The sequence below is a fragment of the Spermophilus citellus genome, assembly GCF_964194105.1.
Source record: "Spermophilus citellus genome assembly, chromosome: 17".
Taxonomy (NCBI): Eukaryota; Metazoa; Chordata; class Mammalia; order Rodentia; family Sciuridae; genus Spermophilus; species Spermophilus citellus.
The window spans coordinates 64,115,673-64,135,410 of NC_138199.1; the positions used below are offsets into that span (position 1 = coordinate 64,115,673).

A 19,738-nucleotide genomic window follows, 5' to 3' on the forward strand; every position below is an offset into this window, starting at 1 on the left:
AAAAAGAGTATATTAAAAATAAAGTATAGCACTATACTAAGTTCGCAATGTACAAGGTTCCACTCAACTCTCACACTCTTCTCTGAGACATGAACCTACTTATTATTTTTAGTAATTAAAAAATTGAGGCTTAAGTTAATGAGCTCACCCATATCACAAAGCTAAGTAAATGATGAGAACAGGATATGATTCCATGTCTTCCAATCCCAGAATCTGTGTTCTTAACCATTTCTATTATTCTGCTTTATGTCATAATTTAACCAATCTTCCTTCTTATGGATAACTGTTTTGTTTTTCTTTTTTTGTTCTTCTTAGATATACATGACAGTAGACTGTATTTTGACACATTATACATACATGGAGTATAACTTATTCTAATTAGGATCCCATTCTTGTGACTGTACATGATATGGAGTTTCACTGGTCATGTATTCATATACGGACACAGGAAAGTTATATCCGATCCATTCTATTGTCTTTCCTATTCCTATCTACCCTCCCTTCCCTTCATTCCCCTTTGTCTAATCCAATGAACTTCTATTCTCCCCCCACCCCCACTGTGTGTTAGCATCCTTATATCAGACAAAATATTCAGCATTTGGTTTTTGGGAACTGGCTTATTTCACTTAGCATGATAGTCTTCAGATCTAACCATTTACCAGCAAAAATCATAAAGTAATTATTTTTTATGGTTGAGTAATATTCCATTATGTATATGTACACCACACTTTCTATATCCATTCATCTTCTGAAGGGTACCTAGGTTGGTTCCATAGCTTAGCTATTGTGAATACAGCTGCTGTAAACAATGATGTATCTGCATCACTGTAGCTGATTTTAAGTCCTTTGGGTATATACCAAGGAGTGGGAAAACAATCAAATGGTGGTTCCATTCCAAGTTTTTTAAGGAATCTTCATACTGCTTTCCATAGTGGTTGCACCAATTTGCAGTCCCACCAGCAATGTATTGAGTATACCTTTTTCCCCACATCTTCACCAATCTTATGGATAACTATTGTTTTCAACTAGGGCTATTATAAATAATAAACAGCCCTGTGCTTAAATTGTTGCATATATCCATAATCATTCACCTGAGAAAATTTTCTAGAAGAATTACTGAGTCAAAGAGCATGACTAGGACATGAACAAGTAATTTCTATTATAATAAACTATATTGAGCCAGGCATGGAAACTTATGCCTGTAATCCCAACTACTCATGAGGCTGAGACAGAAGGATCCTAAATTCTGGGCCAATCTCAGAAACAGTGAGACTCTGTTAAAAATCAAAAAGAATAAAAAGGAATGAGGAGGTAGCTCAGTGATAGAGTACACTTGGGTTCAATCCCTAGTACCACAATCAATCAATCAATGTAATAAACTTCACTGGATATTGAGAGATAAACAAGCACTATAGGTCCCAATTCACATCATTACAACTATAAATCATACCGGATTCACTGCAGAATCAGGGTTGATCTGCAATGTATAGATGTCATCTCTTGAGTACTGGAAGAGGCCATAGTACGGATTCAACATTTCATGTGACAGGAGATACAACCATTCCCTAGAAAACAAGATATGACAAAAATTTTTTGTTAATCGATAATGTTTATTGATATACCATTCAACATTTTAGCAAATATTTTTCTTTAATTAAGAAAGGAAAACAGCCAGGTGTAGTGGCACACCGTGTAAACCTCATACATAAATGTTTCTCATTTGTCTGGTTGTATATGATGTAGAGTTACACAGGTAATTTTGGGCAATTTTATTACATTTTAGCATCAGAGAGTGTAAACACAGCTTAAGGCAGGAGGATCCTGAGTTCAAAGCCAGACCCAGAAAAAGCAAGGCACTAAGCAACTCAGTGAGACCCTGTCTCTAAATAAAATACAAAATAGGGCTGGGGAAGTGGCTCAGTGGTTGAGTGCTCCTGAGTTCAATCCCCGTGCCCAGAAAAAAGAAAACAAAGTAATAACTGTAGTTATACTTAAGTCTCTGCTCACTCAATTTTGGGCAATTTATTTATTTATTTGTTTGTTTGTTTGTTTATTTTTGAGAGAGAGAGAGAGAATTTTTAATATTTATTATTTAGTTATCGGCGGACACAACATCTTTGTTTGTATGTGGTGCTGAGGATCGAACCTGGGCCGCACGCATGCCAGGCGAGCGTGCTACCACTTGAGCCACATCCCCAGCCCCAGGCAATTTTTTTAAATTAATTTTTTTTTACAGTTTTAAAATTTGTTCTAATTAGTTATAGATGACAGAAGAATGGATTTTGACACATCATATATAAATAGAGTATATCTTCTTATTTGTCTGGTTGTACATGATATAGAGTTACACAGGTAATTTTGGGCAATTTTAACATTTTAGCATCAGAGAGTATAAATTACCTAGCAGTTCACAGCTACTCATGAAATGCTACAGCCCCATAGTCTGCTACTTTAAATGCTAAGTAAATTTGTAATCCATGACAAATACAAAATGAAGGGGAAAACATGGTTTTATTTCAAAGCATCCATGTCATGTAGACTATCCTAATTCACTCCCATTGTGACAGGTTTATACAAGTTTATATGGATATACAACATTAATTTACTTTTACTTTTGGACAGTGGGGTGTTTTGTTGATGATATTGTTTTAGTAAGAAAAATTCATCATCGATTTCATTATATTTTATTGAATGCAGCCTAAAGCATACCATGATAAGAATATAAGAAATCAGAAATTCCAAGGCACTTGGCATAGGTGTGAATACAAGGGCCAGTCTGCATTCTCTGGTTACGATTCACACTACTTCTTCATTTCCAGTGTTCTACATCAACGTTTTCAAAAACTTCACAATAAATACTACTACTGTACCAAACTTAATAAATCCTTGATAGTTTTCAAAGAATAAATGAATACTTGTCACTCATCTTGGTGGAAATGAAATAAAATCACTAGTCTAGAACTTCAGAGAGACAGTTCTAATCCCAATTCTTATTCCTGAGTTACAGAAAATTATTTTAAATGATATGTTTTGACATTATGGATTAAGTAGCTTAAAATGACACATGTTTAGCAAATGGGGTAGAATTCCCAATTAAAGGAAAAAATTTCAAAATTCAATAATGTGATAGTCTAAATCAAATTACTATCATGATATAGCACTTGAAAAATTACCATAGAGATAAAAAAAGAAGTGAAGTCTCCACATATGCAGCATCCCAACAACATAATACTCACTGATATACCTTGCATGTGAATCTGTGTGTTTTTGTCAAAGAAAATCCCAATTTTTGTTTTGTTTGCCCAAGTTTTTAGAATATGTATAAGAGAAGAACTTAACTATTTGGGTGTTCTACTACAGAATAAAGTTCAGAAAAAGCCATTCACTGCCAATCCCATTTATTTTGCCAAAATCTTGACAGTATATAAGGTTAAGAAAGGATTTTTATAAAAGACTACTATTCTATACACATAGATACCACTAGCATATACTGTTTTCCTATAAACATATGAGTTCTATTTATGAGTAAATCATAATTCCACAAGAACTACTAAGTCCTAAATATGATGTGCAAGAGAACATTTTTTAAAAATATTAAAAGAAATTAACCATTTGCCATAGGTGACAGAATGAAGATAAGTCTACAAATGAAAACAAGTGATATTAAATAACAGCTATAGGACTTTGTGGAAGCACTATTTAATGTAGGTTGGCTTTAGAATAAGGAAACAGAATTATTTCGATAGTCCTTTCAACATTTCTATTCAGAGTTATATTGTTTCTCCTACATATACATAAAGTGAATTTTCACACGTGGAAAAAAATTCTAATATAAATCAAATGGTAATTAAATGTGTAATTATGAATGCAACAGAAACATTATAACTTCTGTACTGAAACATTCCAAGGACCATCATTAGACCTGCCATACACACAATTATTTAGCAAGATAAAAAAAAAAAACTGGCAATGGAAGAAAAAGGAAACAGTAATTTAGGTAATACATCATTAAAGTCTCGAGATTATTCCTGACAATGTAAAGCAGAGGAAATAATAAATGCTAAGGAAGAGAAATGATGAAAACACAGGGCCAGCTAGTCCTACCAACAGTCCATGAAGGGTTGCCGCTATTTTCAGAAAAAGTCTCACTGTCCTAACCTCATGAATGTATCTACAGAATTTTCCCTGTTTTGCAAACATTAGGGAATATAATACTAGAAAATAAATCTCCATGACAAAGCTATATCACAGGAAGTGTCTTACTTGTAAGTATAAAGATCCACATATCATTAACTGACAAGCAAGTCTTTACCTGGCAACCCCTCCATAATCAAGGCCTTCTTCTCCACGAAATTTTATCATTAATCTCTTCCAGAGATCTTTTGGTCTCATTTTCATCACCTGTCTATATGACTCCTGAAAAAAATATATATATATTATTATTAGGTGTTTTTAACCTATTAAACTCTCCCTCCCATCTCACAAAACACAATTTAAATAAAGTTAAATTTGTCCATTAAATCAATGAATAAATTCCAAATATTTTAAAACGCACAGCATTTTGAAAAACAAAATAGATATATAGCTTAATCCTTCTGAAAGCAATTTATTTGATAAATATTGTATGAAAACCCTACTAGGTACTAGTAATGTTTCCACTCACAATCAAAAGAGAATTTGGTAGAAGAGCAGATTTTTTTAAAAGTTGGTTGAACTAATCTTAGATTACAGGCACCAGAAAAGTAAGTGTAAGAAAAACAAAGTTCCAAAAGAAAATCAGCAATCATAAAGTGGTCTTCACTACATAGACAGCCTTATATCATTTTAAAATATGAATAGTAGACTACAAACAAGGTCAGAACTGCTCTGAAAGTAAAAAGTACATCCTAATTTAGGAAAAGGGTTATCAGGTTCCAAATATCTTTTGTACAAGAATCCTCTAATGAATGGGAAACCCCTACCTTTGGCCTCTACCGAGTATTATGACAAGAATTGTGAAGCTGGCATTAGGACCATAATCCAAGGATAAAAGTATATAACAGAAAGATTTTCAATAAATTACAGAAGTAGTCCAACAGTAATCAGACAAAATAATTATTTTTTAATTAGAGTCCCTTAACTTTCAGAAGAATCAGAAAGCAAGGGATAGATAATACTTGGGGCCTTTATCTGTTATAATCTATACTAACACGGGCTGGGGCTGTAGCTCAGTGGGAGAGCACTTGCCTAGCATGGGTGAGGCACTCAGTTCAATCTTCAGCACCACATAAAAATAAAGAAATAAAATAAAGGCATTCTGTCCATCTACAACTACAAAAAAAAAAATTAAAAATAAATAAATAAAATTCACTATCAGGTTAGGTGTGGTGGTGCATGCCTGTGATCCCAGCTGCTCAGGAAGCTGAAGCAGGAGGATCACAAGTTCAAAGCCAGCTTCAGCAACTTAGTGAGAACCTGTATCTAATAAAATACAAAAAGGGTCTGAAGATGTGACTCAGTGTATAAGTGTTCCTGGGTTCAATTCTCAGTTCCAAAAAAAATTTAATTAATTAATTAAGGAAAATAGAATTCACTAATAAATAAGAATTTGCAATGCAGAGACCAAATTGAACTAAGGGGAACGTGTGGCACTCTTCATTCCATTTAATGCCTATATCACATACTGAGTATCTCCAATATTACTGCCTTTACTTCCCACAATTAAAAAATATAAATGAGAATGCTTCCATTTGAGAGGGATATGAATCCCAAAAAAGTATTCTTCGAAAAGGGAGAATAAAACACTAAATTTAATTTTCCTCTATTTTAAAATAAGACTTGTCAAAAAAAAAAAAGAAAAAAAAAAAAGATTTCCAAGTTTACCTCAAAAATCTCTTCCCTGGAAACCTCAATGCGGCAGTGGCCAGCCTGAGGCTGTTGTTGGGAAAGTTCTTGCCGCAAGACTTTCAGTTTCTGAACCAGGTCTCGCTTGTACCTTGGCACTGTCAGACACTCTGTCTCATCAGGGCATAATGAAACCACTTGCTGTTGCTGTTGGTCTTTCAACTGGTTCTGCCGACTGAAAGTAACAGAAATGCTATTATGAAAGTATTTTAAATTAAAAAGATTGCTATTATACATTTAAAATATCAAATACCATCAAACTGTAAATCAAGTCTAGCTGTATCATTTGCCAAGCCTTATTAGGACATATGGTCAGCCTAATTTTTTGTGGGGGAGGGGGGCAACAATAAACCAGTTCCAAAGTTTATTTCTTATTATCCACAAGAACTGATAGAATTAGATAATGAAGTTTTATCCACAAAGCTTTATACTGCTGCTGGGAACAAATTTTTCAAATACCATTTCCATTTTCCTCTACATTTTTCCATCACTCATTTTAAAATTCAGGCAGATGTCACCACTGCTTGCTATCTTGAGTCTGTCTTTCTGGAAGAGCCAAACAAAAGTTTAAATTGGCAGCATGGCAGAAACTCTTCCTCTTTTATCTGTTATAATCTATACTACAACAATTTGGGAGATCATGTTTAAGCTATTGTCACAGAGAAATAAGCACTTTACAAACAAGTCTAAGTACTTTATAAAAATGACTATTTCTCTGTGTGTGTATGTGGTAAAATAAATATAAATAAATTTCAGAGACACTAAGAAAATTCACTGTTGGGCTGAAGTGACGTCTAACTACACATATAATATCACAACATGAAAATAATGTTCCAAGTACATAATAATAATAATAATAATAATAATTTCAAGAAACACTTTACCTACAAATGTTTTTATTCTCCTGACACAAATTCTAAGTTGCACTTGAGATTTTTAAAAAAGAACTCTATAATATAATGAAGTAGTTAATTCCAAAAGTTTGTCAGAAAATAAAGTTATAATTTATTACTGATATTTATGCAGACACCGAGTGACAAAGATGGAGTTTAAAATTAATTTTACATGCAATAGATAAGAAAATAATCTCTCTTAACCTAAAGGAAAGAGTAATGGTAGTGATGATAAAATACATGAAAATAACTCAGTTTGTTAGCAGGTCATCCTAATTTACTTTACATATAGTGATTCTCACACCAGGCCAAATTTCATGTCTAAAACATAACCATACAAACAGCATTTTTGAAAATGTCAGTATTAACTGTTCTTCTAAACATAATAATAAAGGTGTTATTACACATACACACACACACATACACACACACACTCAAGGTTATAAAAAGTATTCCCTTGGGCTAGGTTTTGGCTCAGCAGTAGAGCGCTTGTCTAGCTTGTGCGGGGGCGCTGGGTTTGATTCTCAGCACCACATAAAATAAAATAAAGGTATTGTGTCCAACTACGACTAAAACAAAATATTTTTTAAAGTATTCCATAAAAATTATATAATCCTATTTTTAAAAAATTAACTTGGGGGACTAGGGACATGGCCCAGTGGTAAAGAACTGTTTGGTGTATGTGAGGCCCTGGGTTTAAGTCCCAGTACTACAGGATGGGTTGGGGAAAACTTGGGTATATTTCATACCAGATACAAAAACTAACTCAAAATGGATCATAGACCTCAGTGTAAAATCTAAAACCTTAAAACTTGTAAACAGAGGAAAATATATTTATAACCTGTGTTAGGCTATGATTTCTTAGATAACACAAGAACAAGTGAATAAATTAAACTAAAAAATTTTAAAGAAAATTTCTGCTTTTAAAAAATGCACCAACAAGAAAATGAAAAGACGAATCACAGACTAGAAGAAAATCTTTGGAAAGCATATATCTGACATGTAAATATCCAAGAACTCTCAAAAACTCAATAATAAAAACTAAACAGCTCAAGGGGGCTGGGGTTGTAAGCTCAGTGGTAGAATACTTGCCTAGCATGTGTGAGGCCCTGGATTTGATCCCCAGTACCACATAAAACTAAAATAAACAAAATAAAGGTATTGTGTCCGTCTACAACTAAAAATATCTTTAAAAAAACTAAACTAAACTAAACAGCTCAAATGAGGGAGTAGAAGACAAAGATTTCCCCAAAGGAGATACATGGATGGCAAAGAAACACATGAAAGATGCTCAACATCATTTGTCATTACAGAGATGCACACTAAAACCAGAATGATACCACTACATACCAATTAGAATGTCTAAAACTAACAAGGTTAATCATACCAAGAGTTAATAAAGATACAGAGCAACATCTCATGCGTTGCTGGTGGGAATGTAAAATGGAACAATACTTTGAAAAGCGATCAGGCACTTTCTTTGAAAATTATACATAAATCTACCATATGATTTAGCCTTTCTACTCTTAGGTACTTTTCTACCCAAGAGAAATGAGAGCATATATTCCTACAAAAACAGGTACATAAAGACCTTTATCTTTTATAGCCAAACACTGGAAACAACGCAGATGATATTCCATTGTAACACTAAAAAGAAATGAACTATATATGTAAGAGAGATGAAGCCCAAAATTATTTGGGGTAAAAGAAAAAAAATCAAACAAATATACTGTTAAGATTCGATTTATTTAATATCCAAAAGGTAGTGTTGTGGGTTGTCCCCTCCCAAAACAAGTTGAAGTCTCAACTCTTCAGACCTGTGAATGTGACCTTATTTGGAAATAGGGTTTTTGCAGATATAATCAAGTTAAGACAAGATAACAATGCATTGGGTTGGTCCTAAATCCAACTGGCATCCTTATAAGAAAGGGGAAATTTGGATGTAGATACAAAGAAAATAAACCTATAAGATGACTGAAGGCAAACATCAGAGTGAAATGTCTATAAGCCAAGGAACACCAACGTTTCCAGAAACCACCAGAAGCTAGAAGGGGGCATGGAACAGATTCCCTCAGATCTTCCAGAAGGAACCACCCCAGCTGACTCCCCCAGTCTGGACTTCCCTCCAGAACTGTGAGGGAATGAATTTATTTGTTCACCCAACTTGTGGTATTTTGTTGCAGTAACCCTGGGAAACTAATACAAGGTGAAAGCAGCATAGGGAGGGAGAGGAAAAGAAATTAAAATGGGCATGAGGAAACTTTTGAAGGATGGATATGTTCACTTTCATGTGATGATAGTTTCTTGGGTATATAACATGTTAAATAAGTTAAACTGTATAAAAATTTACAGTTGATTGTGTGTCAATTATATTTCAATAAAGCTGGAGTCTTTTTTTTTTGGTACTGGGGATTGAACTCAGGGGCACTCAACAACTGAGCCACATCTCCAGCCCTATTTTGTATTTTATTTAGAGACAGGGTCTCACTGAGTTGCTTAGTGCCTCGCTATTGCTGAGGCTGGCTTTTAACTCTTGATCCTCCTGCCTCAGCCTCCTGAGCCGCTGGGATTACAGGCATGCACCACGGTGCCCAGCAAAGCTGTTTTTTTGGTTTTTTTTTTTTTTTTTTTTTTTTAATCCAGAGACAGCAAGCTCATTCACAAAGCCTTGTGTGAAAGACTGTCTGAAGACCTGCAAATAGAAAAGGCTTAAAACTGAAACAGTAAATAATCTCAGATTCAGCCACCAGAAGCTATTATTTCTCATACACACAGGAAAAAAAAAATACAATTACCCAATAAAGCAGTCTGTCTCTTCAAACTGTACTAGGGTGCAAAAGGCAGTTATGTAAAGACTAATGTCTGTGCTAGGAAAGAAACGCTGCAGGTGTCAATCCTCTATCCTTCAAGATGTCTAACAATGCCTAGTGACTTAATTAGGAAATCAAACAATTTTCTTAAAATAAGTGACCCTGACATGCAAAGACTCAAATTGTAAAGTCCTTGCCCATAGTGATCTTTAAAAAGAAAAAGTGAAAAGCTTCCTTTATAGTAATAACTTCCTGCAATGCCAATCAAAGGAAAGGAAATAATTACTGTTAAAAGAATAAAAACAGGGGGGCTGGGGTTGTAGCTCAGTGGTAGAGCACTTGCCTAGCACATGTGAGGCCCTGGATTCGATCCTCAGCACCACATAAAGATAAATAAATAAAATAAAGGTATTGTATCCATCTACAACTATTAAAAAAATAAAAGAAAAACAGGAAGAGAAAAAAAGGGAAGAAAAAAATACCTCTCTACAGTCAAACTGGTTGAATTCAAATCCCAGCTCTCACGCTTTTTATATATCTCTAGACAACTTATGTAACTGAGGCTCCATTTTTCTCATTGGTGAGAGGGAGACAACATAGAGTTACAATAAGGATGACACAGTGCTCAGAGCACACTATGCAGAGTGAATGCTAATCATCAGAACTGTAACGGTATAGTTACTAGGTTAAAAAATCTATAAAGTTTGCTTGAAGCAGGAAAATTAAAAAAAAAACAGATTTTAAATTATTTCTTAGAAGAATATGTCCTTTGCCAAGTTATTTACTGAATCCCAATGACAATATTTTGTAATAGTTTATCAACTCTGTACCATCACTAACAGAGTATGTGCTGAGGCCTCACAGGTACTGCATAATCTTCATAATATTAAAAAAAAAAATAACACCAATAGTATTTCAGGAGGGGCTTGGGAGTTAAGGAGGGAGAAATTAAAGTACTATATAAGAAAGGACTTTAGGCCTAGTACATATTTCTAAGAGGTAACTTTTCTTATCACTTCCTTTCAAAAATTTAATTACCAGTTCTTCTTAGTTTGAATAGGAGAGTTCTCTCTAAAACATAACTTGCTCCACTACATTATTTTCTAGCTCAGATAAGTACCCTTTCTATGATTGACTGCAATCAGTTCTCACTTCCTAAATGTTGAAATACGCACACACATACAAACAAAACCCTAATTAAAAATCAAAATCATCTAAAAATACTTATGAAAGTTATACAACAATAAAATCCATACATCACAGTTTCTCCTACAATTCAGACTAAAGGTTAAACTACTTTCACCAATGCATAATTAGCCTAATAGCAACAGCAATACTCCAATAAGATTTTTTGGAAAAAAGAAAAAAATTCAGACAGAAAACAATAAGACTACGAAGTAAGAGAACAATATATTTGACAGATCAAAGATTTAGATTCAAAATTCCTTTAACCCAGAGTTTTTTTTTTTTTTTAATACCAGGGATTGAACCCAGTAGTGCTTAATCGCTGAGGCACATCCCTAGGCCTTTTTTTTTTTTTTAAATTTTGAGACAGGGTCGCACTAAATTGCTTAAAGCTTAGTTAAAAGGCTGAGGCTAGCTTTGAACTTGTGATTCCTCCTGCCTCAGCCTCCCAAGTTGCTGGGATTACAGGCATGTGCCACTGCACCTAGGCCTAGTACATATTTCTAGTACATATTTTATTGTTACATAACTTTCATAAATATTTTTAGATGATTTTGATTTTTAATTAGGTTTTGTTTGTGTGTGTGTGTGTGTGTGCACCTGTTTCAGCATTTAGGAAGTGAGAACTGATAGCAATACAATCATAGAAAGGGTACTTATCTTTAACACACATTTAAAACACATCCCCAAAGTCTTTAAAATAGAAATAAAGCATCAACGTAAAAAAAAGAGTCTTCTATCCAACATATCCTAAGATATACAAGGATTAATGTAACAACAGTTAAATTTTAAAACTGATGCCTTATGATGTGGGGGGAGGGTGTACTGGAGATTGAACTCAAGGGTACTTAACCACTGAACCACATCCCCAGCCCTTTTTTGTATTTTATTTAGAAACAGGGTCTCACTGAGTTGCTTATGGCCTGGCTAAGTCACTGTGGCTGACATTTGAAATCATGATCCTCCTGCCTCAGCCTCCCAAGCCTCTAGTATTATAGACATGTGCAACTGCTCCCAGCTGAATATCCTTTTAAAAACTATAATCTAGGTTAAAATTGTTTCCTTTACCTCATCATGATAAATCCCAGCTGAATATCCTTTTTAAAACCATAATCTAGGTTAAAACTCTTTCCTTTACCTCATCATGATAAATTCACTTGTACATACAAATTTTGTTTTACATTTTATATCTGAATAAAAACTAACTCCTTTATCACTTCTAAGTTAACTTCTGATAGAAATTTAAATGCTGTGAATAATTTTTATATATTTGTTCTAATATAACATGATTATAAACCTCAGAGAAGATTTATCAGGTTGGAGACTTTACAGATGACACTTTGACAATTGTAGTTCTGAAATTCTGTCCTCCTTAAAAAACAAAATGAAACAAACAAAAAAACAGATACACAAATGTTTAAGCTTTTTCACAGCATAATAAGTCAAAGATATTAAAGGGAGGAGCAATACTTTGATACACACATCATACACACACACACACACACACACACACACACATAATTCAGGAGGCTCAGGCAGAAAATTAGAAGTTTAAGGCCAGCCTCAACAATTTAACTAGAAATGTGGCTCAATGACCAACCGTCTCTCAGTTCCACCCCAGTGCAAAGAAAAAAAATTCACTTGAGAACTATCTACTGGGAATGACCATAAAACTTGGAGATAAGACAAAGGCAAATGTTGATGATATTAATGCTACTTTCTAAACAGAATTGGAAAAATAATAATCATCAGAAAAGCAGTCAATTGTTCTTCAAATTACCTCCTATAATTTACTCAAACAGAAAAGGCAACCGACATTTCTAATCATCCCATCTAGTCCTTCCTTCAGAACACTAATTTTAATTCAGTTATTTGATACAACTAACTACTCAAAAGACAGAATACCTATAACTATTCTACTGAAATGTTCACTGGCAACATCAAGTCAAACTCCAAACTCCTACTACCTAAAGAGGTGATTCTGAGGACAGAAGATAAAATAGAGTACCTCCTGAGGCTTTTCTGGGCCTCCAAAAGAGCCAGAATTCTGAGTCTTCAATAAATACACATCTACCAAAAACTTGGGTATGCTACATACTAAAGAAGGAAAAATGTAGAGAATATGGGCACTCTTCTTAAGTAATTCAGGATCCAGTGGGGTAGAGAAAGCGGGAAGGTAACAAATAATGATAATACTAAAACAAAACAAAGCTCTCTATAGAGAATGTCAACATCTCATGTATTCCTTATCATCTCCCCAAATCCCAGTTAGTTACTCCCATATGCCACTTAAATCCACACACAAAGGAAAAAGTCCCAATAGATTAAAGACTTGCCTAGTAAAGAAAAAAACTCTAAATGCATCAAAAATTCATCTACACTTCAAATTTTAAAATTTAAAGGGCATACTAGAAAAGTAAGCAAAGGATGTAAACTATTTATATGAAATGTCATACAACTGATCAACAGGCCAACAAAAAACTGTTCAATCTGAATAGTCCATGGTCAAAAGATGTAAAGGGGACCTCTACCAAAAAAAGAAAAGAAATCCAAGCGGCCAATAAACCTATGAGAAGGTGTTCAACCTCAATAAAAAATAGGAAAATGCTGGCAAATTATAATTACAAAGCATTAATAAGCAAATACCAAATACTAGTAAGGTTCTCAAGCAATAGGAACTCATAAAATGCTGGTAAAAGACTCTAGAAAAACTGTGCTTCTATATTAGAATGGGAGAAAAAAATACTCTATGATATTGTAATTCAACCACTAGGCAAGTGCCCCAGAGCAGTGTTATTCAAAGGGTAGACTGCAGATCCTAATGCTCAGAAAAAGCCCATACATATTTCTTCAAGTGCTTACAAACTGTAAATCTGCCAAATACTTGTGAATTTGTAACCAAAATTTTAGAATCTTCTATCCACAATAAAGTAAGCTCTATTGACATAATGAGACTGCTAAGATAACTGTATACATTTAAATGAAGGAACCATAGATATTTTAAATGCTTCATTCTGTTCTCGTAAACAACTGCTAGATACCTCTCATTTAAATGTTTTGCTTTATGAAACCTTGCTCCAAAAAAATTAATGAATCAAAGATATTTTCCATTCTGAGTTATTTAAGCTTTCACTACTTGGAGGTGGGAAGAGGGGTGGACTGGTTACTGGGTATAATACCCAGGGTCTCATACTTGCTAGGCAAATGCTTTACCACAAAGCTACATCCCCAACCTTTCAAAACACTTTTGTTATGAGATAGGGGCTTTCTATGCTGCCTAGGCTGGTTTCAAACTTTCAATCCTTTTGCCTCAGCCTCCCAAGCAGTGGTTACAAGATTGTGCCAACATGTACAGTTTGTTTTAAAATTTTAACATTCTTCATAAGTACTTGACTTTTGAGTACTTATCATGTATGTTAGGAATGAGAAGACAGACCATGTAATATTTTTTAGACATGATAGAGTAAGTTATTCTGGAGTCAGAGAGAACCTTGTTCTTCAAAGTCTAAGGCCAAGAACCTTGTTGATATACTATTGTCAAAGTGTTTTTGCCGGGGCTGGGGATGTAGCTCAGACGTGGAGTCGGCTCTCTCTCTCTCCCTTTCCCCACTCATACACACACCCAACAGTTTCATCAAAATTGTTGAAAAAGATACTTTGGTGCTTTGCTTAAGTAATGAAGTTTCCTTTTCTCTCTTTATTTACCCCTCCCCTTCCTCAGAAGGCAATGTAGGAACTAACAAAGTTAGGAAAAAACTAGACAGCTAAAGAAAAAAGAAAAGCAAAGATACAAATAACACCTACAAACAATGCTCAATAACATAGTTAACAGCCAACTAAAAAGCCAGGATGTTCGGTATGAATCTGGACATGGCCACTTACTGCCTGGCGACCTACAGAAAGTCAACCTCTAGATTTCAGTTTCCTTATACATATAAATGGCAGTAACTACCTCAAGGAATTTGTGGGGGAAAAAATTGCTAATATATATAAAGTAAAAGAACAACACTTCACAAATAATAAAAGCTATTGAAAATCCACTAACATTAGTTGTGTTGCAACAACAACACAAAAATACATTGTTCAGCCTCAACTTCTGTCAAGCTACTGCCTATCGGAAAAAACACCCTCTCACTTGAGTACTTTCTTTTTTTTTTTTTTTTTAGGTTTTAGGTGGTCACGATATCTTTATTTTGTTTTTATGTGGTGCTGAGAATCGAACCCAGTGCCTCACACATGCTAGACGAGTGCGCTACCACTTGAGCCACATCCCTAGCCCCTCACTTGAGTACTTTTAATACATACCTTTACCTAACATTTCAAGATCAGTTCCTACTTAAGCATAGTAGAATTAAAATACTCATATGTCTGAGTAAACTCTGTCACACTCTTACATAAAATTTGATCAGTAAAAATAATAAATTGAAGGACTGGGGATGTGGCTCAAGCGGTAGCGCGCTGGCCTGGCATGCGTGCGACCCAGGTTCGATCCTCAGCACCACATACAAACAAAGATGTTATGTCCGCCGAGAACTAAAATAAATAAATAAATATTAAAAAAGAAGCCAGGAAACTTTAAAATAATAATAATAATAATAATAATAAATTGAAGAGAGCAGACATTCTTTCACATTTATTATAGAAAGTATCCATCAATTTCCTCTTGTTCCAGCAGGTATTTTTATATGTATTGTTTCAAAAACTTACTTTAAAACTAAATGCAAGTTGGCAGAGAGTCGAGGATCTGTAAATTGTGTTGTTCTGTTGTTATGGTCAACGAAATAAACTCTGCCTGTTGCAGTATTACGGATCTCCCATCCAGGAGGCAAAGGACCAAGCTCTTCACAATTGATGTTGCTAAGATCCCTGCAAAAACAAATATAAAGTAAAAAATACCTCATTGCTGTGCCTGCTGAGCCAAGCAAGTGTAAATGACATACAACAATTCCATGAAGTCTGAGAAAATGTATTGTTTCAGAAACTTGAGATGTTGAGCTGGAATCTTTAATTCCCAGTGGTTTAACAAACTTGCATGTTCAAAACCCAATCCATAAACAGCTCAGAAGAACTTATCACAAAGCCTACATTTTTAGTAGGTTAGTTTTTCGACTTTAATGTAACACAGATTTTAAATTAATATAAAAGTAATCACAACATTTGCCAACATAAACTATACTTCAATATTTGTTTGACAGAAAATACTGTGTTACAAGTATCAGTGATAAAAGGAATTAAATGTTTTCTAAAATTTCCCTCAACTATTTCTTTCTTTACTACATCAAAAATATGTGTAAATAATGTCTATTCCATGAGTAATTTTAAGCTCTCCAACAAAGCAAAACTGGAAATGTTTTTGAAATTATGATCCTATCACAAGTTCAAGGCTAGCCTCAGCAACTTATCAAGGCCCTACACAACTTAATGAAACCCTGTCTCAAAATAAAAAAAATAAAAAGGCTCAGTGGTAAAGCACCTCTGAGTTAAATCCCAAATACAAAAAAAAAAAAAAAGAAGAAGAAGAAATTATGATCTTGAAAATAATCACAGCTTCTTTTTTTTAAAGGATAACTAGCTCATTTTGACTTTTGAAGTCTGTGAACTTGTGAATAAAGAACCTGTTTGATACACCAAAAGAACAACACACTAAGGCTTACTACTGCTGCAATGAAAAAAGCTAATAAACTTTTTTGGGGGAGGGGGTGGGGGTACCAGGGATTGAACTCAGGGGCACTCCCAAGCCACATCCCCAGCCCTATTTTGTATTTTATTTAGAGACAGGGTCTCACTGAGTTGCTTAGCACCTCACTTTTGTTGACTCTGGCTTTCAACTCTCAATGCTCCTGCCTTAGCCTCCCAAGCCGCTGGGATTACAGGCAGTTAATAGACTTTTTTTTTTAAGCTATATATGGATACAATATCTTTATTTATGTTTTTATGTGGTTCTGAGAATCGAACCCAGTGCCTTGCACATGCTAGGCAAGCACTCTACCACTGAGCCACAACCCCAGCCCAGTTAATGCATTTTAATGAACCAAAAGCCACTGTTATTATATTGCACACAGTTAAAATACTATTATATATAAACAAGGATTTATAGGACCTTAAAGAATAAGATAAGGAGCCTCAAGTTATTAAACACATTAAGGAGCCAGGAAGTTAATATGCTCAGAGTAGGCATGTCCTATACCTGACACTAGGCATTGCTTCCCTTTGGTTATTCATAATGAAACCAACAATAAGGACTATAAAATCCTATCCTCTACACTGTTATAACAAAAATCTTTCAGAGTGCAGATCCCAAAGTTACTGTCATCAGCTACTGGGACAATGAAGTCACTGTCTTCCGTGACCCCACTAAAGCCTCATGTAACAATGAGTAATATGCTCAGGTCATTTCAAGCCCAAGTGAACCACTTCAGGCTACAGGAATTACCTGTAAATGCTAAGGAACTGCCACTCTTTGAAAGTGACCAAGAAAGCTCAAGCATCTAGATACTAAAACTGTTTGCCTTTTGTAGTCTTTAGGGGCTTGGGGGAAGGGGGCTTGAAAAGATAAAAGCAGCATGTCTAAAGTAAATTTAAACTAGAACATAATTGTGCTGATAAGATTCTTCAAAATCATGTTTTAAAAGTTAAACTAGACAAAGATTTTTGCCCCACCCCCTCAAGTAACAGCTTGTTCTGGGTGAAACATGATGATGGGCACATATGGGCCCTCATAGATTTGTTGAAATGATGACTTTGACTTTTGTTTAGAGGTGCTCCAAGAGGATTCTCCTGACCTCCTCCAGGGCTCAGGATGCTGAGGGAGGAGGATGGTGAGTTCAGAGAAAGCCTCAGCAAATCAGCAAGGCCTTAAGCAACTTAGTGAGACCCTGTCTCTAAATAAAATATAAAAAGGGCTGGGGATGTGGATCAGTAGTTGAGCACCATGAGTTCAATCCCCAATATCAAAAGAGAGAGAGAGAGAGAGAGAGAGAGAGAGAGAGAGAGAGAGAGAGAGAGATCCTCTACAAAACAACTAAAGTTTAAAGGGAAACATATATTTGAAGACATAGCTAGTCACAAAAGAAGCAAGGGAAAGCTCCAAGAATCCTACTAAGAGGTAGGGAGGGAGGGAAAAAAAGAGGGAAGGGAGGGAGGAAAATGAAGGTGGAGCTGGTACCTGAGTAGCCAGTGTGGAGAGAGAAAGGCCATCAGCAAGGTTGGGAAAGGAAACTAATAACTTTCCCCAAAAACTGAGATCTCAAAATAATGAGGTAATTCCAGGAAAACTACCTAAAATTCTACTTCAGGTCTCGAGAACCCCAACTAATCAAGATCAAATAATAAATTCACAATCTAAAATCACCAAACACTTCAGAAAAGAACAACACTGTTAAAGTAAGGAGAAACAATAAACCAGAATCAGATCCCCAAGCACTGTCAGAAATCAAAAAGAGAACAGTGATGATATGCAGTTTTTTAAAAAATTAAAAGGTACCATTACAAAATGAACTATCAATGAAACATTATTAAAAAATAAATGAAGGGGCTGGATTGTGGCTTAGTGGTAGAGCACCTGCCTAGCATGTGTGAGGCCCTGGGTTCAATCCTCAGCACTATATATAAATACATAAAATAAAGGTCCATTTACAACTAAAAAGAAAAAATTTTTTAAAAATAAAAATAAATGGTGATATTTTCTTAAATGGAACTTTTAGAAGTAAAAAAAATGATAGAAATCAAAGAATGAGAATTCTATTGATATAATGTAGAAACTAATTTTATATTATTTTATTTAGAGTTTTATTGATCTACAGTCATACATGGGAGAGGACTGACTAAAAACGTAAAAAACTGGAAATAATTTTTATGTCCAACTGGGAAATGATTACAGAAAAATGGAATGTTATGCAGCCATAAAAATACAAATCTGAGCCAGGCACAATGGTGCATGCCTGTAATCTCAACAACTCAGGAGGCTGAGGCAGGAGAATCACAAGTTCAAAGCTAGACTCAATGATTTAGCAAGGCCCTAAGCAACTTAGTGATACCCTGTCTCAAAATAAAAGATAAAAAGGGCTGGGGATGTGGATCGATGGTAGAACACCCCTGGGTTAATCCTTGATACAATCAATAAATGAATCTGAACTTCAAGACTATAGCCAATATGCAATAAAATTAATAATTAGGCCTTAATCATTACTTTAAACAGAAATGCAAAGCATAATAAAATGGGACTTCTCAGATAAATTTAAGTGTATGGATATCTTTAAATGATAATTCAAGTTTATCTTTCTCGTTACCGCAAAATCATTTTTCTTCTATATACGTCTTACCAATGACTTTAATTTTAAAGAAAACCTCATTATTTATCTTCAATTTGATAAACAGAATCCAAAACACTTCCTTTCATAATTTAACAAATTCTGATTTCTAAAAGTTAGGACCTTAAATTTTTTTTCCCAAGCTTAACTTAAAAGATACAAAATTTTCTCTCTACTACTAGTTAAAATTTAACATTTATACCACCAAGAAATGGCAAATTGATACAGTAATTAGTGATAGCGTATTTTGCTGGCTGCCACCCTCAAAAGATTCTAATTAAATTATATAATCAAATATTTTCATTATAATAGTTTTATTTATAAATAAATAGCAAGTATCAGGGCAACCCAACATCAGCTAGTCACATCTGTTTTTTGATTCAGTTACAAACAGAAGACTGAGTCAGCTTTAGGAAAGAACGTTCTCTTGACACTCCCTGGGTTTTTTTTTATGTTGAGGGGGTTGATATACAAAACATCCTCACTTTACAAAGGTACACATGTACCACAGAAAGTTGATTTAGAACTTAATTTTGAATTCAAAGCTTTTTGGCAAATCAGGCTGCACTACTTGGTACTTTGCACATGCTCATTAGAAAAATAACTCAAGCTGGGCTGGGATTGTGGCTCAGAGGTAGAGCGCTCACCTAGCATGCGT

At 34.6% G+C, this 19,738-nt stretch overlaps 2 protein-coding genes across 5 annotated transcripts in view; one reads left to right on the top strand and one right to left on the bottom strand.

Moving 5' to 3' along the window:
- MILR1 (mast cell immunoglobulin like receptor 1) overlaps positions 1 to 19,738 on the top strand; it is a 234,616-nt gene that overhangs the window by 100,491 nt on the left and 114,387 nt on the right. The window lies entirely within an intron of this gene.
- Positions 1 to 19,738, bottom strand: part of SMURF2 (SMAD specific E3 ubiquitin protein ligase 2) — a 111,587-nt gene that overhangs the window by 13,138 nt on the left and 78,711 nt on the right. For all 3 annotated transcript variants that reach the window (XM_081271479.1, XM_081271481.1, XM_081271480.1), the window contains 4 exons: positions 15,479 to 15,637; positions 5,863 to 6,058; positions 4,313 to 4,416; positions 1,451 to 1,565 (listed from right to left, as the gene is read on the bottom strand). In XM_081271479.1, the coding sequence (XP_081127605.1) occupies positions 1,451 to 1,565; positions 4,313 to 4,416; positions 5,863 to 6,058; positions 15,479 to 15,637 (574 nt within the window). The remainder of the gene's footprint in view (positions 1 to 1,450; positions 1,566 to 4,312; positions 4,417 to 5,862; positions 6,059 to 15,478; positions 15,638 to 19,738) is intronic.